The sequence below is a fragment of the Lynx canadensis genome, chromosome E2 (genome assembly GCF_007474595.2).
Source record: "Lynx canadensis isolate LIC74 chromosome E2, mLynCan4.pri.v2, whole genome shotgun sequence".
Classification (NCBI taxonomy): Eukaryota; Metazoa; Chordata; class Mammalia; order Carnivora; family Felidae; genus Lynx; species Lynx canadensis.
Window position 1 is genome coordinate 55,167,033 of NC_044317.1, and position 21,716 is coordinate 55,188,748.

Here is a 21,716-nt window from a genome sequence, read left to right on the forward strand (position 1 = left end):
TATCTCTCTCTCATAATAAATTAAAAAAAGGAAAGTTAAAAAAAAAAAAAAGAAACATTTCTAGGGCTCCTTTTTTGAAATATTTTGAAATATTTTTATCACTTTAAAAAGAAACATTTCTAGGGCATCTGGCTACTGGCTCAGTTAGGAGAGTATGCAACTCTTGATCTCAGGGTTATAGAGATTACTTAAAAGTAAAATCTTTGAGGCGCCTGGGAGGCTCAGTTGGTTAAGCATCTGGCTCTTGATTTCGGCTCAGATCATGGTCTCATGGTTTGTGAGATCGAGCCCTGCATTGAGCTCTGTGCTGACAGCATGGAGCCTGCTTGGGATTCTCTCTCTCCCTTTCTGCCCTTCCCCGACTCGTATTCTCTCTCTGTCTCTCTCTGTCTCTCTCTGTCTCTCTCTCTCCCTCTCTCTCAAAAAAAAAAAATTTAAAAAAGTAAAAATCGGAGTGCCTGGGTGGCTCAGTCAGTTAAGTGGCCGACTTCGGCTCAGGTCATGATCTCATGGTTCATGAGTTCAAGTCCTGCGTCGGGCTCTGTGCTGACAGCTCAGAGCCTGGAGCCTGTTTCAGATCCTGTGTCTCCCTCTCTCTCTGCCCCTCCCCCATTACACTCACACACACACACACACACACACACACACACACTCTCTCTCTCTCTCTCTCTCTCTCTCTCTCTCTCTCTCTCTCAAAAATAAACAAACATTAAAAGGGTGCCTAGATGGCTCAGTCTGCTAAGCTTCTGACTTCAGCTCAGATCATGATCTCACGGTTCATGAGTTCAAGCACTGCGTTGGGCTCTGTGCTGACAGCTGGGAGCCTGGAGCCTGCTTCAGATTCTGTGTCTCCCTCTGTCTCTGTGCCTCCCATGCTCACACTCTGTCTCTCTCATAAATAAATAAACATTAAAAAAATTTTTTTAAGTAAGATCTTTAAAAAAATAAGATAAAGAATAAAAAGAAAAACATTTCCTCCCAGGCCCCCAGCCCCAGGCAACCCCTGCTCTACTTTCTATATCAGATTTGCCTGTTCTGGATATTTCATATAATCATAAAATATTTGGTCTTTTGTGTCTGGCTTCTTGCATGTAGCCTAATGTTTCTGAAGTTCTCCTGTGCTTTAACATGTATCAGCACTTCATTCCTTTTTATTGCCAAATAATACTCCCACTGTGTGGATATGCCACATTTTATTTACTTATTCATCCATTGATGGACATTGGGTTCTTCCACTTTTTGGGCTTTTATGAATTATTCTATGAACATTAATTTTTCTTGGGTATACATCAAGGAGTGGAATTCTTGGGTCACATGGAGTCCAGGAAGTGTCTGAACATGGTGCTTCCAGACTCATGGTCAGCATTTCCTTCTCCCAGCCACGGTGTGTGACAATAACAGAGTATTGCCAACCAGGGGACCTCACTTGATCCTTTGGGTGTTTTTACTGGGGCTCAATCCCACATTGCCCATGTGCCTGAACTTTAGTTTCTAGCCCCTCCAGAAATCAGGCTAATTCCTATAGTCTCCAGTTCCTCTGAGGGTCTGAAGGTTGGAACTGATATGGCATGACCCAAAGCCTCCATCGTAAATCACGTTGTTAGAATGTCCAGTGGTCAAAGACCCCGGGCAAACAAAGACACTCCTGTCAGGTAGGACATTCCAAGGGCCTAGAGATCACTTCCCTGGAGCCAAGGGCAAGGGCCATACTTCTCTTTGGGTGAGGTTAAATCTTCACTGAAGGTAACTCTAAACACAAACAATAAAGGGATTAATTTAGAAATAAAGAAGAAATAGAGCTCATGGCCGTCCGATCAGAATGGAATGACAGCATGATATGTATAAAGTACACGTACATTTTGAATTAAGAAGATGCTGCCATGAATTAGGAATGAAGGCATGAAATAGGAAATGGGCAAGGCCATGGGGTTGACTATTCAGAGTGGTCTGGAATTGGCTGGATGAAAGCCAGCATTAGAAGGTGTCTGTAGGAGAAGCAGCGGGGACATGGATGAATGGGAGTATTCATGATGATGTACATGTTTATTGCCAGGATGACTGGGTTTGATAGGTGAGTAATCGAGGTAGCATGGTGGAGGGCTGTGCTTGGTTTTGTATTTTTTGTACAAAGATTTCCTGCCAATCACGTGTGGCCTATATGAGCCAGGTGGACCAAGGTTGGACTGTGGTCCACTAAATCTGATTGATGTTTGGGAAGTTAGTTGGATGGTGGTCTATAGAAAGGCAAATTTAGGAACAGGATTATAATGCAAGAGTATCTTTCAGTTCATGTTAAATTCTGAAGGCCTTACTTTCTTATTTGCTAGGTAACAAATGCATTTTTTCTATATACACCTTAGTATGCATATTTCCCTAATCTCTCTAGTCAGAATTTGGTTTCTCTCAGTGAACTTAAAGAATCCACAAACGAAATGTTGGACTATCTAAAACCTTCATTATCTTTCATTCTCTGTGTCCTCCCAATGTTTCACCGGTCCTCTTTTGAATAACAGGTATGTATTATTTCCACACTGCTATCTCTATTTATACCCCCAACCAGATCTTGATGTCTATACTACATTTTTTTAAGTTTATTTATTTTGAGAGAGACAGAAAGACCGTGTGTAGGGGGAGGGGCAGAGAGGGAGAGAAACAACCCCAAGCAGCACAGAACCTGATGCAGGACTCCCCATCCCACGAACCATGGGATCATGACCTGAGCCAAAACCAAGAGTTGGACGCTCAAACAGCTGAGCCACCCAGATGCCCCTATACTACATTCCTAATAATCCTCTCGATGTTTGTAACACAGACTTTTTCCAACACTTTCTGGATCTCAGTAATATTCCTCATTTCCATTTGACATGTTTCTACCTACCCAGTGGCTCAAGCCATAAAGTTAGCAGGGTCACCCTGATTCCTAACCACTGTCTGCTGAATTCATCATTTAACTGTCTTTTCCTTATGCAAGTATGTCCTGTTTTTCTCTACTTTCCAGTGTCCATTTCTCCTTTAATCACATTTAACAGTATCCAACTCCTTTCTTTTTTTTTCTTCATTTGGTTTTCCCCAACTAGGCTTAAGATCAGTGAAAGTGAGGCATATTTTAAATGTTCCAAACACCAGCATAAGTGCCTGTACACAGGAGCCATTCAGTAAACAGCTTGGAGTGAATAAACACAACCCTCATCGTTCTGGATAGTAGTCTCTTCTACCCCTGTGACCTGATGTCTTTCCAAGTTCTGTGGAATGGTATCCCTCCGACCTTGTCATTTGCTGCCAAAAATGACTTGTGTTTTAGTATCTCTGCAAGTTCCTAGTTAGAAAGCAGCCAAATGTACATACGTTGTCAATGGTGTCACCTTATTGGTACACTTACTGCTTTTTTCTTTTCATTTGTCTGTGTAATTATGTTTTTATCAATGTATAAGAGATAAGGAACATTTATATATGGCATTCTGTATTATACTGTTGTCACTAAAATGCCGTTTTTAAGAAACACCAAAGAATTTCTTGAAGTTTTATTTGGGGGCACCTGGGTGGCTCAGTCAGTTGAGTGTCCGACTCTTGATTTTGGCTCGGGTCGTGATCCCCAGAATCTTGGGATTGAGCCCCACATCGGACTCCAAGTCTGGAATCTGCTTGAGATGATCTCTTTCTCCGTCACTCTCTCTAAAAAAATAAAAAATAAAGTTTTATTCTCTCTTTCTCTCTAAAAAATAAAAAATAAATAAAGTTTTATTCAAAACAAGATTATGAAAGGATTCATTGTTCTCTCCTTTTCTAGAAACTGGCAAAGTTGATAATCACCTGCAGGGTCACTGGGAAGATGAAAGAATGCTGAAAGGTATGGAACTGTACCCCGAATACAATGCATTCGGAAATATCGTCCCTCAAAGCAAAAGTCATTTTCCTTTCAGGCAAAATCATATGTTTGAGTTCTATATAAAAACTTTGAAATCAAATTTAAGTTTAGCCAACCAGAGCAAGATCTATGAAATTAGGAACTCTACAAAAGTCAACGGAAGTGAGAAATCATTTCTGCATGATAAGCGTGAAGATTTTCATTCTGCGGTTAAATTCCCTGTTAGTACAAGACCCGTCAGCAATAAGTCCCAAGTCACTAAGCATCAGAGAACTCACGAAATAGAGAAAGCCCATGTGTGTGGTGAATGTGGAAAAGCCTTCGTTAAGAAGTCTCAGCTGACAGATCATCACAGAGTTCATACAGGAGAGAAACCTTATGGATGCAATATTTGTGCAAAAGTTTTCTCCAGAAAGTCCAGGCTCAACGAACATCAGAGAATTCATAAAAGAGAGAAATCCTTTATATGCAACGATTGTGGAAAAATCTTCACCATGAAGAGCCGTCTAATTGAACACCAGCGAACTCACACTGGAGAGAAACCCTATGTTTGCAGCGAATGTGGCAAAGGTTTCCCAGGGAAGCGTAATCTCATTGTGCATCAGCGAAATCATACTGGAGAGAAATGCTACGTATGCAGTGAATGCGGGAAAGGCTTCACTGGGAAGAGCATGCTCATCATACACCAGCGAACTCACACCGGAGAGAAACCCTACGTCTGCAGCGAATGTGGCAAAGGCTTCACCACGAAGCACTACGTCCTCATACATCAGCGAAATCACACGGGAGAGAAACCCTATCTATGCGACGAATGTGGGAAAGGTTTCACCATGAAGAGTCGACTGATTGAACATCGGCGAACTCACACCGGAGAGAAACCCTATGTATGCAACGAATGTGGAAAAGGCTTTCCCAGGAAGAGTAATCTCATGGTACATCAGAGAAATCATACGGTAGAGAAGTCCCACGTATGCAGTGAATGCGGGAAAGGCTTCACTGTGAAGAGCATGCTCATCATACACCAGCGAACTCACACCGGAGAGAAACCCTACGTCTGCAGCGAATGTGGGAAAGGCTTCCCCCTGAAGAGTCGGCTGGTCGTACATCAGCGAACACATACCGGAGAGAAACCTTACAGATGCAGTGAATGTGGGAAAGGTTTCATTGTGAACAGCGGACTGATGTTACATCAGCGAACTCACACTGGAGAGAAACCCTATATATGCAATAAATGTGGAAAAGGCTTTGCCTTTAAGAGCAATCTCGTGGTACACCAGCGAACTCACACCGGAGAGAAACCCTTTACGTGCAGCGAATGTGGGAAAGGCTTCACCATGAAACGCTATCTCCTCGTACATCAACAAATCCATACAGGAGAGAAATCCTACGTCTGCAGCGAATGTGGTAAAGCCTTCGCCGTGGAAACCGAGCTCATTTTACATCAGCAAATTCATACTGGAGAGAAACCTTATGCATGCAATGAATGTGGGAAAGGCTTCACTGTGAAAAGCCGTCTAATCGTTCATCAGCGAACTCATACGGGAGAGAAACCTTTTATATGCGGTGAATGTGGAAAAGGCTTCTCCTCAAAGAGAAATCTGATTGTACATCAGAGAACTCATAATGGAAACAAACCCTAATGACACAATGAACGCGGTCACACCTTGAGGAGGAAAATATGCCTTGTGCCACATTGGAGATTTCACACAGGATTGACTTCCTTTATTTGTACCGACTGTGGAAAATCCTATTCAGTACCTCCCAGGGAATTTATGCAGGAGACAAACTATGTATGTGGTGAGTGTGAGAAAGTCTTCCGACACCAAGTCAGCACCATTGGACATCAAAGAATTCATAGAAGATAAAGACTCGATGGGTTCAATAACTGAGGATTACATCTCTCTCATTTGTCAAGCCTCGTTAATACACACAAGAAATGGGGGCACCTGGGCGGCTCAGTTGGTTAAGCGTCCAACTTTGGCTGAGGTCATGATCTCACGGTTTGTGAGTGTGAGCCCCACATCAGGCTCTGTGCTCTCAACACAGAGCCTGCTTCGGATCCTCTGTCTCCCTCCCTCCCTCTCTGCCCCTGGCTCACTTGCATTCTCTCTCAAAAATAGACACTAAAAAAATACACACAAAAAATGTGTAAGTCAAAGTACATAATCCTTTGCAGGGAATCTGAAGTTACATACAAGTGAACCCAGGCAGGAGACAAACAGTGATAGTTCAGTGAACTCATTAAACACCAGTGTGCTCCCAGCATACCTGAAAAAGTCAGTGTAGATTAATTAGCCTGTTGCTAAATTTTCACCCTTGGGAAGGTAGGGAATTTTGAATAGGAGTGAAATCTAATGGGTGCAGAGAATGTGCTAGTGCCTTCAGTGATCAGTTACCTCACACCGTAAGTCAAAACAGGTAGACAAAACCCCTGACACATTCAATGTAGAAACGTCTTGAGGAAACATTTTTAGGTAATTATATATCTGAAAAGCATACAGTAAGATGAATCTTGTGACTGGAGAGAGCAGGAAAGCCTCATGGGAATAAAGATCCTGTCTAATAAGTGATCATAACAGATCACCAGTGAACTTACACACAGTAGCAACATGATGATCGTGGGAAAGTCGTTGCCTAGAAGTAAAACCTCAATAGTTGTCTGAAAGTCATGCTGAAGGAAAATGGCAGTGAATATGGCAGGATTTTAGTGATACATTCTGCCTCATCCTTTCTCATGAAGTCATGCAGAAATAAAACTCATGAACACACTAAATGTGTTGGAACTAGCAAAACATCAGAAATTCTGAAGAAAAGAAGCCTCATGAAAATGATGCATACCTGAGTTTTCTGTCACAATCTAAGCTTAATACACCTGATGTCCATTTTGGGGCAGGGTACCTTGAATCACATTCTCAGTGATTCCGTAATTTTAAAGCAGGGTGTTCTCACTGCTGATTAAATGTTAATGTTGTACACAAGGCAGGGGTGTTCTGTGCCCAGCGTGTGTCATCTGATTCTTGCATTTCTGAGGCTCTAAATTCATCTCTTTTGGGCAAAAGAAAAAGGAATATATTTATAAATGTAATTTAACATTTGGAGGTATTTATCTAAGTTTATAAGTTAGCATTAAGTAGTTTACAAAAATAACCTTATGTATGATTTTTCTAAATTTTTTTGAAATAATTTTAGACCCACAAGAAAGTGTAAAGTATGCAAAGTTCCTGAGTACCTGTACTCAGCTTCTTCAGTGACGTGATCTTACATAACTGTAATACATAATCAAAACCAATAAAATAACATTGGTACAATGCTGTTAACTATAGACCTTTTTTTGGTTTTCACTAGTTTTTGCATGCACCAATTTGTGTGACGTTTTGTTTTGTTTTTTAGTGGAGAGTTCTGAGAAACTTTATCACATACATAGATTTCTGTAAATCCCACCACACCACAAGCAGGAAGCAGAATTGTGCCAACACAAAGAAACATCCTTGTGCTGCCCCTTATAGTCACACTCTCCCCACAACCCTGGCCCATGGAGACCGCTGACCAGTACTCCATCACTCTGATTTTGTCATTTCAAGGATGCTGTTGAAATGGGATGATACAGTGTAGCCTTTGAAGACGGGCTTTATTTTACGCAGCAAATTGCCCTTAAGTTCCATCCACTTTGTTGGGCATATAAATAGTTTTGCTTTTTGTTATGAGTAGTGTTCTTTTGTGATGAATGTACCATGGTTATCTGTTCAGTGTTGATGGACTTTGGGTTGTTTCTAGTGTTTCACTGTTACGAATAAAGATGCTATGAATCCAGTTTCGTGTGAATGTAAGTTTTCATTTCTCTGGGATAAGTACCCATGTTAAATTTGTGTTTAACCTTATAAGAAACAGCCAGGCTCTTCCTGAGTAGCCATACTAATTTACATTCCTACCGGCAGTGTACGGATGCTCCAGTTGTTTTTTCTAGCATTTGGCACGGTCATACCGGATCCTAGACATCCCATCCAGTGTGTGCATGTAGCATATAGTGGTGGTCTTAGCTTTCCCAACGGCACGTGATGCTTACTTAGCACTTCTACATATGCTGAGAACCATTATCAGGGAAAGTTGTTACTTTTGTTTTCAACCATCGAACATAATTTTATTTTTTTTTATTTTATTTTTTTTTTTAATTTTTTTTTCAACGTTTATTTATTTTTGGGACAGAGAGAGACAGAGCATGAACGGGGGAGGGGCAGAGAGAGAGGGAGACACAGAATCGGAAACAGGCTCCAGGCTCCGAGCCATCAGCCCAGAGCCTGACGCGGGGCTCGAACTCATGGACCGCGAGATCGTGACCTGGCTGAAGTCGGACGCTTAACCGACTGCGCCACCCAGGCGCCCCCGAACATAATTTTAAAAACACAAAGCCTATCATGTCTGATGATATATTCACCTTTTCCTTTTTTTACTTTGATATTTTTATTTTTATTTTATTTTTTAATTTATTTACTGTGTAACATACATCCAAGTTGTTTAGCATATGGTGCGACAGTGATTTCAGGAGTAGATTCTTTAATGCCCCTTTACCCATTTAGCCCATCCCCCCTCCCACAACCCCTCCAGCAACCCTCTGTTTGTTCTCTGTATTTAAGAGTCTTATGTTTTGTCCCTCTCCCTGTTTTTATATTATTTTTACTTCCCTTCCCTTATGTTCATCTGTTTTGTCTCTTAAATTCCTCATAAGAATGAACTCATATATTTGTCTTTCTCTGACTAATTTTGCTTAGCATAGTACTCTCCAGTTCCATCCACGTAGTTGCAAATGGCAAGATTTCATTCTTTTTGATTGCTGAGTAATACTCCATTGTATATATATATACCACATCTTCTTTACCCATTCATCCATTGATGAACATTTGGGCTCTTTCCATACTTTGGCTATTGTTGATAGTGCTGCTATAAACACGGGGGTGCATGTGCTCCTTCAAAACAGCACATCTGTATCCCTTGGATAAATACCTAGTAGTGCAATTGCTGGGTCATAGGGTGGTTCTATTTTTAACTTTTTGAGGAACCTCCTTCCTGTTTTCCAGAGTGGCTTCACCAGTTTGCATTCCCACCAACAATGCAAAAGAGATCCTCTTCCTCCACGTCCTTCTAACATCTGTCGTTGCCTGAGTTGTTAATGTGAGCCATTCTGACTGGTGTGAGAGGTGGTATCTCATTGTGGTTTTGATCTGTATTTCCCTGATGATGAGTGATGTTGAGCATTTTTTTCATGTGTCGGTTGGCTATCTGGATGTCCTCTCTGGAGAAGTGTCTATTCATGTCTTTTGCCCATTTCTTCACTGGATTATTTATTTTTAGGTGTTGAGTTGGTAAGTTCTTTATAGATTTTAGATACTAACCCTTTATCTTATATGTTGTTTGCAAATATCTTCTCCCTTCTGTTGGTTGCCTTTTAGTTTTGCTGATCGTTTCCTTTGCTGTGCAGAAGCTTTTTATTTTGATGAGGTCCCAATAGTTCATTTTTGCTTTTGTTTCTCTTGCCTCTGGAGATATGTTGAGTATGAAGTTGCTGTGGCCAAGGGCAAAGAGGTTTTTGCCTGCTTTCTCCTCTAGGATCTTGATGGCTTCCTATCTTACATTCAGGTCTTTCATCCATTTTGAGTTTTGTTTTTTTTTTTGTATGGTGTAAGAAAGTGGTCCAGGTTCATTCTTCTGCATGTCGCTGTCCAATTTTCCCAGCACCACTTGCTGAAGAGACTGCTTTATTCCATTGGATATTCTTTCCTGCTTTTGTCAAAAATTAGTTGGCCATATGTTCCCTTTTCTTCATTCCTGATGTTTCATGTTTCCTTCTGTCATTTCCTTTTTGTTAAAACTTCCTTTAGTAATTCTTGAGCAGATCTGCTGGCAACAAATTGTTAGTTTTCGTAGCAAAAGGGCTCTTGTTCTCTCTTTTTTCTGGTTCTCTCTTTTTTGGTCAGTTATTTCTCTTGATATAATAAGGATATGCAATCCAATTTACAAATCCTACTTGTGGGGGGAAAAAGACGTTTGCCATGCAGTGTTATGGTAAAATTCATTACCAACTTAGTGTTGAGTAATTCATTTATTTAAAAAAAATTTTGGGGGGCGCCTGGGTGGCTCTGTCAGTTAAGCGTCCGACTTCAGCTCAGGTCATGATCGCACAGTTCATGGGTTCGAGCCCCGCGTCGGTCTCTGTGCTGACAGCTCAGAGCCTGGAGCCTGCTTCGGATTCTGTGTGTGTGTCTCTCTCTCTGCTCTTCCCCCACTCATGCTCTGTCTCTCTCTCTCTCTCTCTCTCTCTCTCTCAAAAATAAAAAAATAAACATAAAATTTTTTTTTAATGTTTATTCATTTTGAGAGAGAGTGTGGGCACATATGCATGAGTTGGGGAGAGGACAGAGAGGGAGGGATAGAGAGAATCCCAAGGAAGCTCCACACTGTCAGTGCAGACCCCAACGTGGGGCTTGAACTCATGAACTGTGAGATCATGACCTGAGCCTAAATCAAGAGTCAGACGCTTAACTGACTGAGTCACCTAGGCGCCCCTAAAAATATATTTTTTGAGCATTTACACTGTGCCAGGCACCATTGTAGTCGCTGGGGACACATCAATGAACAAAATGAACAAAACAGGCAAAGTCATGGCCTTTGTGGTACATATCATGTCGTGAATGCGACTGAGTAAAATAAATACATGATAGAATGTCAGTTCTGCTAAGTGCTATGAAGAAATATTAAGCTTAGTACATAGGTTGTAATGGAGGAACTATTTTAATAAGGGTTTTCAAGGAAGGCTGTTCTGGGCAGATGTAATTTGAACCAAGACCTAAGTGTACTGAGGGCAACCAGCCAGCATATTTGTAAGCCAGGAACACTCCAGATCAGTTTCTAAGTGTTTTCTCTGGGCTTCCTGACTCAGGATTCTCTGAAAAGCTTGAAAAAGATACAAATCCTTGAGTCACACTCCAGACCTCCTAAACCAGGACCTCTAGTATTGGGGTCCAGGACCCTGCATTTATAAAATGATCTTTGTGAACTCTTCTTAAATTTTAATATCTCTTCCCTAAATCCTGGATTAGTGTTCCTGTCACCATCTCCACTCTGTAACAGGATGGATTCTTGGCACTCTACGGTAAAAACAAACAAACAAACAAACAAACAGACAGACACGAATGCTCTAGCAAGCAAGTGCTTAGAATCCTTTTACTTCTTATCCTTCTGTGAATCTACCCATCCTGCCATGGCAAGGAAACTGATCATCCAAGAATAGGCTACCCAGGCTGCCCTGAGCTCTCTGGACCAGATGCTGAACTCACTTTTCAGAGCTTGACATCCCAGGTGAATGGGGCTGCCCATTTAATCCTTGAAGGGAATATAATACTATTAAGAAATTACGCCAACAATAAGTTCTAAACGTATAGAAACTAGAAAACATATATAAGCAAATGAAGACATCTTAAATCACCCATAACTGTACCTGCGAGTCTAGCATTGTTAACAGTATCTTCTCCCAAATTTTCAAACATATGTATGTCTTTCATGAAAGAAAAATGAGGCTTTTTATTATATTTACTATGTTATGAACATCTACATCATTAAATATTCTAAAACTTTTCTAAGATTGACATCTTTTTATAATATTAAAGTAACAGAATCACGATACAAAGATGTTAATGGAAAACTGCAAAAATTGGGAATGTGAAAACTTTTAAAAAAAATGATACCTCTTCAGTGACTCAAGAATGAACCTTTTATTTTTTTCCAAGATTTTATTTTTTTTAAGTCATTTCTACCCCCAACGTGGGGCTCACACTCACAACCCAGAGATCAAGAGTGAATGGCATGCTCCACGGACTGAGCCAGCCAGGCCTGCAGGAATATGAAAACTTCTGACATTCACTACCCATAAGTATGAACCCTGAAGTAATCCAAACTAAATATTTAACCAATGACAAATATTTATGATTTGTTCCCAGAACAGGGGTCATAATATTTATACTATCCAGCAGACGTGTTTTTTTCTTCTTGAGAAAAGTTATATTTCCTTATTTAAACTGACAGTTGCAGTATATTCTTTTCTCTCTTTTTTAAGCTTATTTATTTTGAGAGAGAGAACAAGCAGATGAGGGGCAGAGAGAGAGAGAGAGAGAGAGAGAATCCCAAGCAGGCTCCGCATGGTTAATGCAGAGTCTGATGCAGGGCTCAGTCTTATGAACCCATCTCATGAACCCTCAGATCAGGACCCGAGCTAAAATCAAGAGCCGGAGGCTTAGCCGACTGAGCCACCCAGAGGCCCCTACAATATATTCTTTTCAATTTCTATATACTGTTTCTCTGAGTGGATATTCCACAATTTACCAGAGTATTCGTGTATTATTGTACATTTAGTTTTTTTCTTCTAAATTACAAAAGCCAATGTGGTTAATATTAAGAAACATTTTTACCGAGTAAACTGTTGCAATTAGAATTTCTAGGTCAAAGAGAACTTTTTTTTTTTTTTTCAACGTTTATTTATTTTTGGGACAGAGAGAGACAGAGCATGAACGGGGGAGGGGCAGAGAGAGAGGGAGACACAGAATCGGAAACAGGCTCCAGGCTCTGAGCCATCAGCCCAGAGCCCGACGCGGGGCTCGAACTCACGGACCGCGAGATCGTGACCTGGCTGAAGTCGGACGCCCAACCGACTGCGCCACCCAGGCGCCCCCAAAGAGAACTTTTTAAATTGATTCAAGTTGCCTTCTAAAAAGGGAGCAGCTAGGGGCGCCTCGGTGGCTCAGTCCGTTAAACGGACGACTTCAACTCAGGTCATGATCTCGCGGTCCGTGAGTTCGAGCCCTGCGTCGGGCTCTGTGCTGACAGCCTGGAGCCTGTTTCAGATTCTGTGTCTCCCTCTCTCTGACCCTCCCCTGTTCATGCTCTGTCTCTCCCTGTTTCAAAAATAAATTTAAAAAAACTTAAAAAAAAAAAATAAAGGGAGTAGCTACTTAACATCTTCTAAGATTAAACCTCCCACGCCTAAATAGTAATAAAATTTTAAAGTGTGCTTTTTTTTTATTTGGGAAATGTGCAAAGTATCATCTCGTAATTTCATATTCTGCAATGCCCCACGGTCACCTTCATCTATCTTTGGAAGGAAATATACTCATTTGCACCTTCACTTCATCCCTTCCCGCTAGAGGTAGCTATGTATCTACTCCGGGGGGGGGGGGCGGGGGGGACATTAGCATCTATTAGGAAGCTCCGCCCTATTGGCTTCGTCCCTTCAATGGCAGTCTTCCTTAAACACAACCGCCCTCTCCCCACACCCAAGATGTCAAGTGACCACTGCTTTTGTCAACTCTGTGACCGCCGCTTCTGCAAGACGTCTCAGGTTCTACAAACCTTTTCCCCCCGCCGTCTGTCGGGGCATGAGCCCATCTCAGCCATACGGACACCTGCCTTTCTCTAAGATGGCCGCGCCCATGGTGCTCCAGTCTGACGTAGGCTCTCGGCCGTGCACAAGGGCGCTGCCATCTTTCTTCCCCTGACGGATAAATGTGCCCGGTGGCCTTAGGTAAGCACCGGTCTCTGAAGTCTCACCTGGTTGGTACCGCTTTGTTGGTCATCCCTCGCACGGAGGAGGTGAAAACACTGAGGTGGCCAGTAATGATTTTGGCCTCCTCGCAGAGCCGCTCTGGCCCCTCCCGTTAGAAACGCCGGGGTGGGCGTGGCCGCTGACATCATAGAGCGGAGCCCGCCGTCGGAGCCCCGAAATCCCTCAGCGCCCTCAGGTCCTCGCGGGATTCGCTGGTTCCTGTGTATCTGAGTCCCTGGGTTCTGCGAAGAAGGGCTTCCGACCAGGAAGTAGCTTCGGACGTGGGCGGCCTTTCGTCTCTACCCGCGGCGTTTGGAGAGGTCCTGGTTCAGGTGAGTCGGGTTCTGGGTTTGGCTCGCCGCCTGTGGCGTCCGTGAAACGGGAGCGCGTGTGAAGGACCGCCGTTGGGATTTTATTTGGGTTCAGTCATTGAGGAATCCGGGGTAGTGATGGGGCCTTTGGGAATCGGTGATTAAGAGTCTGAGGAAATCGTCCACCGAGAGGCCGACTGTGTTAGGGTTCGAGGTCCACGTGGATCACGCTGCTTACGGGACCCGGTGCGTGAGAAGTGGGGTGGAAGGTTTTTTTCCGTGAACGCGTGTCTCGTCCAGGTTCGCGAGTTAATGTGGGGCTCCGTGTTAGAGAAGCCTGGGTTGGTTCAGTATGGCGTTTAATAGACGACTCACTCTCAGAGACTCCCGGTGGGCGCTGTCAGTGTTTGAGGAGGACCAGGGTCCTCGGAGAATCGGAAGGTTCAGGCTCAAACCCTGAATGCCGTAAACAGACCTGAAACCTGCATTTCCCCAGTTAATCGAAACCCAGTTCACTCCTTCAAGGTCTTCACGGACCTAAGAAAAAACTTTGCCTCCCCACATCACCACTCTTCTCACTGTCTCCGCAAAATTCAGTGTGTTCGGGGTGAGCTAGTGATCCATTTACTGCTAAAGATGTAGTTCTTGTTCTTGCCTTTAAGGGGGTGCCTGGGTGGCTCATTCCGTCAAGCGTAGGACTTCGGTTCAGGTCGTGATCTCATCGTTCGTGGGTTCGAGCCTTGCGTCGGGCTCTGTGTTGACAGCTTAGAGCCTGGAGCCTGCTTAGGATTCTGGGTCTCCCTCTCTCTCTGCCTCTCCCCTGCTTGCGCTTTCTCTCTGAAAAATAAACATTTAAGAAATTTAAGTTTACTATACTTTTGGAGATTTTAGATTTTTTAAAGCTTTATTTATCTTTGAGGGAGGGAGCGCGCATGAGTGGGGGAGGGGCAGAGAGAGGGAGACACAGAATCTGAAACAGGCTCCAGGCTCTGAGCGGTCAGCCCAGAGCCCGACGCGGGGCTCGAACTCACGGACCGCGAGATCGTGACCTGGCTGAGGTCGGACGCTTAACCGACTGCGCCACCCAGGCGCCCCTAGTTTATATATTTTTAAGTTTTATATAAATGGACTTATACAGGATGTGCTGGGGTTTTTTTTAAATTATTTTTAATGCTTATTAAAAAAAACTTTTTTTTTTTTTTTAATTTTTGAGAGAGAGTGGGAGCAGGGGAGAGTCAGAGAGAGAAGGACACACACATTCTGAAGCAGGCTCCAGGCTCTGAGCTGTCAGTGCAGAGTCCCATGAGGGGCTTGAACCCACAAACTGTGAGATCATAACCTGAGCCAAAGTTGGATGCTTAACTGACTGAGCCACCCAGGCGCCCCGGCCACATTTGCTTTTTAAATGCACATTGTCCAGATCTTTGGAACCTTCCATATGTCCTGAATGGATGTGCCTGATAATCCACCTGCTTCTGAGGCATCGTGCTCTTCTGCTTTTGCTTTCCCAACTCCCCTTTAATAGCCATGCCACTTCCGCTCCACAGAGGAAAGGCATACCTTTCACACAGTTAGAACTCCCCTGCTTTATTGCCTTACGGTGTGAAAGCCTCGGGGGCACCAAATGAAGGAACAGTTGGAAATACTGGGGTCCTTTAAGGTAAGTGCATAGCAGCAGTAACAACACCCGGGCCCAGGGCGAATGTGTAGGCAAAGTCCGTTTGCTCTTTACCCCACAGGTCCTGGGTCCCCAGGAGCAAGAGAGGTCAAGTGAAGGAATGAGGGAAGAAAGAGGAAGTTCTTGGACTTGGCTATCATTGCTTCTGGGGAGAACTTCAAGGGGACACCAAGATTTCTGACTCTAAGAACTTCGTGGCAGATGCAGGAGACACCAAAGTCATAGAATCCACGTTACTGCTTCCTGAGCACAGAAGAAAATGATCAAGGCCCAGGTAATTTTCTTTTGCTACATCTTTCCTGTGTTTTCTGACATATTTGTGTGACCTGGAAAAAATCAATTCAACTAAAAGAAGTATCAATTGGGATACTTGGGTTCTAGGGAGAAATTAACTTAGACCCTAAATTCAAAAGCAGGGCAAAGTGAGATCAGGAATATATTACTCACAGGCGTCATCCTGAAGGATGACATCAGAACACTGTGGGTTACATTAGCTGTCACTTTGCCTCTCGTATCTCTAAGAGACATCACAACCAGACGGACATGAAAAGCTACGTGATGTCCACTGACTCTGTGGGGCAGGCAGACCAGTCTCTTGGGGGATTCAATAGTTTATGTCACTTAGGTCTTAGGAAATTTTGTCAGTGGATGTCTTGGGAGGGGATCATTGGGGTATATCCTCACCCACAGCCTTCTGGTAAGTGGAAAAGCAGATTTTCTATAGCTGTCTCTTACTGAGGCACATTCCCTCCTCTGGGAATATGCCATATGCCAAGCAGAGCTCAGAGGATACAGTTCTTCAGAGCACCATAGTCTGGGGACCCAGGGACCCAACTTCATAGCAGTCTGGTTTTATTCAGGAATAAAACCACTGAAATGGCCTACGAAAGTGGGAAGGTTGCATGACTTTCAAATGGTCCTCCATAAATAGGTAATTGAAGTGGAGTTTGAGTAGAGATTTGGCAGTAGTAAGTGGAAAGTGTGTTTCCCTATTAAGGGTTTGGATTGGGGCACTTGGGTGGCTCAGTCAGTTAAGCGTCCAACTTCGGCTCAGGTCATGATCTCATGGTTCGTGGGTTCGAGCCCCGCCTTGGGCTCTGTGCTGACAGCTCAGAGCCTGGAGCCTGCTTTGGATTCTATGTCTTCCTCTCTCTCTGCCCCTCCCCTGCCCACACTCTGTCTCTCTCTCAAAAATAAATAAATACTAAAAATAAATAAATAAGGGACACCAGGGTGGCTCCATTGGTTAAGTGTCTGACTTTGACTTAGGTCATGATCTCGCAGTTTGTGGGTTTGAGCCCGTGTCGAGCTCTGCTAACAGCTCAGAGCCTGGAGCCTGCTTTGGATTCTGTGTCTCCCTCTCTCTCTGCCCCTTCCACACTTGTGCTCTGTCTCTCTCTCAAAAATAAATAAATTATAAAAATAAGTAAGTAAGTAAGTAGATAAATAAATAAACAAAATGAGTTAATCTAGCGGCTGAGTTGGTTACGCATCTGACTCTTTTTTTTTTTAAGTCTTTTTATTTTGAGAGATAGCTCTCATGCATGAGCCGGGGAGGGGGCAGAGAGAGAGAGAATCCCAAGCAGGCTCCGCACTGTCAGTGACGAACTGAACTGTGAAATCATGACCTGAGCCGAAATCAAGAGTCAGTTGCTTAACTGACTGAGCCACCCAGGCCCCCCAAGCATCTGACTCTTGGTTTAGGCTCAGGTCATCATCTCACAGTTGTGATATGGAGCCCCTCGTCAGGCTCATGCTGGGTGTGGAGCTTGCTCAGTATTCTCTTTCTCCCTCTCCCTTTGCCCCTCTCCTGTGAGCATGAGCACGAGCATGTGCTTGGTCTCTCTCAAAGATAGATAGATAGATAGATAGATAGATAGATAGATAGATAGATGTGCTTGGTCTCTCTCAAAGATAGATAGATAGATAGATAGATAGATAGATAGATAGATGTGCTTGGTCTCTCTCAAAGATAGATAGATAGATAGATAGATAGATAGATAGATAGATAGAGAGGGAGGGAGGGAGGAAGGGTGAGTTAATCTAGACAAAGCATTTAGAACAGTGCCTGGTTGATAGAAAGCGGTATGTAATAGCATTCGGTGCCCCACAGCTTGCCAACACTTGTTGTTATGTTATCAAATTGTGTATTTTTCAGTTTGTATGATCTAATATTCTCTTGCCTTATTTCATTTTGCATTTTCCTCATCAGTTGTGAGGGTCAGATACATGTCTCTTTGTTGCTTTTTTGGATTATTTCTTCTTTGCTCATTGTAAAAATTAGGGGCGCCTGGGTCTCTCAGTTGGTTAAGCGTCAGACTTCAGCTCAGGTCATGATCTCACCATTTGTAGGTTCGAGCCCCACGTTGGGCTCTGTGTGGACAGCTCAGAGCCTAGAGCCTGCTTCAGATTCTGTGTCTCCCTCTCTCTCTGCCCCTGCCCCAGTCACACTCTGTGTCTCTCTCTCTCAAAAATAAGTAAACATTAAAAAAATTAAAAAAAATAAAAGTTAACTTTTTTATCTTACTGATTTATATTATTTGTCTTGTGGTATATTGATCCTTTTATATGTTGCAAATATTTTTCTAGAATTTTCCTTGTCTTTTAGCTTTTGTTCTTAATATTTTTCTCCATGCAAAAGTTTTATTTTTTTATTCAAATTAAAATGTGTTAGTCTTTTTCTTCATGGCTTCTTGTGCTATAAACATTCTGTATTTTCTTCTTTCATAAGTTCTTTCTTTGAAGTTTATCTCCCATATTCATTAAGTATTGATGCTATGAAATAAGAACATATATATATGTAAATCTCTGCCCCTTATTAGAACCTTATTAGAGGTTATTATTAGACTCTTATTAGAGTCACCTTATTAGAACAAAAGATGGTCCTATCACCCAGAAGCTTGTGGGTTTGGGACTTTCCAGACCTTTCACTAGGTGCCTCTTCATCTCAGCTGTTCATTCATATCCTTTTTTTTTTTTTTTTAATTTTTAAGTAAACTCTGTGCCACACGTGGGGCTCAAACTCATGACCCCAAGGTCAAGAGTTGCGTGTTCTACCGACTGAGCCAGCCAGGCTCCCCTCATTTGTATCCTGTAAAATGTCCTTTACAATATAGTAAACGTGTGGGGTCTATGCCGACTCCAGGTGGTTGGTGCCAGAATTTCTTGGTGTGGAAAACCCACACATCTGGTCACTGAGGTGTTCTGTGTGAGTGTGTAAAGAAAAACAGAAGTGAGTTTTTCTCAGCTGCCTGACAAATTACTCCAAAACTTAGCAACTTCAAACAACACCTTTTTTTAATCTCATACTTTCTGTGGTCAATAATTTTAACATGATTTAGCTAGACTGTGTTGTTTTTACTCATAACACCTTTGACACCGTATGAGGTTTTTTCCTCCTGACACCAGATATTGGATCTCTTCCAATGCCACTTCTCCAATTCTCTGATCCTGAGTACCTGCAGTTAGCAACTGGTTACATGGATTTAAAGCTGCAGACCAGCAAGAATGCCCCCACTTCAGATGCCAATCACAAGTCTTGGTCTCCTGCACTGACTGATGGGCTCTAAATTTTTTTTAAATGTGTATTTATTTTTTGAGAGAGAGAGAGAGACAGAGTGTGAGTGGAGGAGGGGCAGAGAGAGAGGGAGAAACAGAATCCAAAGGAGGCTTCAGGCTTTGAGCTGTCAGCCCAGAGTCTGATGTGGGGTTGGAACTCACGAACTGCGAGATCATGACCTGAGCGGAAGTTGGACGCTTAACTGACTGAGCCATCCAGGTGCCCCTGATGGGCTCTAAATTTATCACGGTTTCCATGGTCCCTTTCTCAGGACGGAGTGTGGGGGCCTGCAACCCTTCCAGGACCTCGATGTGCTAATGAGCTTGGAGGAAGCTTGCTGAGCCTGTAGTTTTGGGGGTTTTGTGAAGATTTCGTTATGTGGACATGATGGATTAAATCATTGGCCACGTAAACTCCATCTCCAGTCCTTCTCCCCTCTGTGGTGGTTGGGAGGTGTGGCCAGAAGCTCAGCCCTGTAATCATGGGTTTGTTCTTCTGGCATCCAGCCCCCATCCTGCGGTGGTGTGATAGCCTGGGCTACCGGTCATCTCATTAGCACAAAAAAACACTTAACACTGGAGATTCTAGGCATTTTCGGAGTTCTTTGTACTTGCAACCAGGGCCAAAAGCCAAATATTTTTTGTCATGTTGCTGCTGGGTACTCTGTTTCACACTCTTTCCTGAGCCTGTAATCAAGGTGTAAGCCAGGGTGGCGTCTGATCTGGAGGCTCAGGTGGGGAAGGATGCACTTCTAAGCTCACTGGGTTTTTGGCAGGATTCATTTCCAGAAAGGCTGATCAAATGAGATCCTCAGTTCCTACCTGTCTGCTCGTATAAGATTCTTACTTTTTAGTTCCTTGCCACATGGGCCTCCCCAACATGCCACTTGTTACATCAAAGTCATCAAAGGACAGGTTCTGTTAGCAAGATGGAATTCACACGCACAATTGTATGAGGTCACCTCTAAACCCGTGGAATTACCTGTGTGATTGGAGTATCTTTGTTATTCATCATGGGTCACGGGGACCACACTTTATAGTTTATGTCAATGAAGTGACTCATGTAGGCCCTAAATAATTTGTGCTAATGAGGTGACTCAACACGGGACTGTCCATGCCAGAAGGACCAACCATGTGATTTGTGGCTTTGAACCAGGTGACCTCCAGGAAGGGGAAGGAACCTGGAGATTGAGTTCAGTGATGTAGTCTGTGTTTCAGTAAATCATGCGTAAATCATGAGGCCTCCGTGAAAACTCTGGACACTGAGGTTTAGGTGAGCTTCCTAGGTTGGCAACAGTCTTGAGTACAGTCACCGTGACTAGGAGTACACAATGCTGTCCACACTTCACAAGGAGAGCCCTGTGTTTCAATATCAAATGGCCTTCATGCCTGGCCATTTTGGCACAAAAAATCAGGACTTTGAAAAGAATATTGCATTCTTTTCTGAATTTGGTTGTTTCTGCTGTAGGTGATCTGGCTTTTGTCTCTGGACGCTTTTATAGTTTCCCTTTGCATTTGGTGTATCATAGTCTAATGCGTTGAGGTGTAGACTTCCTGCTTGGAGTTTTTTGGGAGTTGTGAATCTGAGGTTTGGAGTATTTAATTAGTTGTGACTTTTTCAGCTTTTAGATCTTTGGATACTGCTTCTCCAGTATTCCCTTTTATTTTTGAGAAACTATAAGCTGGTATACATCAGATCTTTTGACACTGTATGCTTATTAATCTCTTTCTTACATTAACCTTCTTTTCTGTGGTCCATTTTTGGTAATTTCTTCAGTTATATTCCAGCTTACTACAGTGTATATAATCTGCTGTTTTCTGTCCACTGATAGATGTATGTGTATGTATGTTTGTCTATTAGAAGTTTCTTTTTTCCCCCCCAAATATTCCTAATCAACTTTAGTGGTCTTTTTGCATTAGATATACCTTGTATGGTTTCTCTTATTCTTTTACATTTATTAAATATACTATCTTATAAACTGTGAATGTGGTCTGGTTGATGCTCATATTGGCTGTGAAGTTTTCTTGTAAAGTAAAAATATTTTATTTGTCCTGGTGTTATTTGCCTATTTTTAGTATTTGAAAATGGTGCTTATGTAGTCAACTAGTCTTTGACAAAGCAAGAAAAAATATCCAGCGTGGGGAAAAAAGCCTATTCAACAACCGGTGTTGGGAAAACTGGACAGCTACGTGCAGAAGAATGAAACTGGACCACTTTCTTATACCATACACAAAAATAAATTCAAAATGGATGAAAGATCTAGATGTGAGACAGGACACCATCAAAATCTTGGAAGAGAACACTGGCAGCAACTTCTTTGACCTTGGCCGTAGCAACTTCTTACTAGATACATCTCCAGAGGCAAGGGAAGTAAAAGCAAACATGAACTATTGGGACCTCATCCAGATAAAAATCTGCTGCACAGCAAAGGAAACAACCAGTGGAACTAAAAGGCAGTCTGTGGAATGGGAGAAGATATTTGCAAGTGACATATCTGATAAAGGTTAGTATCCAAAGTCTATAAAGAACTTAGCAACTCAATACCCAAAAAACAAATAATCCAGTTAAGAAATGGGAAGAAGATATGAATAGACACTTCTTCAAAGAGGGCATCCAAATGACTAACGGACACATGAAAAGATACTCAACATCACTCATCATCAGGGAAATACAAATCAAAACCATGATGAGATACCACCTCACACCTGTCAGAATGA

At 42.7% G+C, this 21,716-nt stretch overlaps 2 protein-coding genes and 1 non-coding gene across 4 annotated transcripts in view; all 3 read left to right on the forward strand.

Annotated features, from left to right (window-relative positions):
• LOC115503221 (zinc finger protein 615) overlaps positions 1-21,716 on the forward strand; it is a 92,402-nt gene that overhangs the window by 45,137 nt on the left and 25,549 nt on the right. The window lies entirely within an intron of this gene.
• LOC115503227 (zinc finger protein 432-like) overlaps positions 1-21,716 on the forward strand; it is a 34,416-nt gene that overhangs the window by 8,460 nt on the left and 4,240 nt on the right. The window contains 1 exon segment of the mRNA XM_030299315.2: positions 3,788-5,521. Coding sequence (XP_030155175.2) covers positions 3,788-5,521 — 1,734 coding nt within the window.
• On the forward strand, positions 13,543-21,375 carry LOC115503231. Its single transcript, XR_004342965.1, has 3 exons — positions 13,543-13,783; positions 15,502-15,714; positions 21,075-21,375. It is a non-coding gene; the product is annotated as an uncharacterized LOC115503231 (transcript).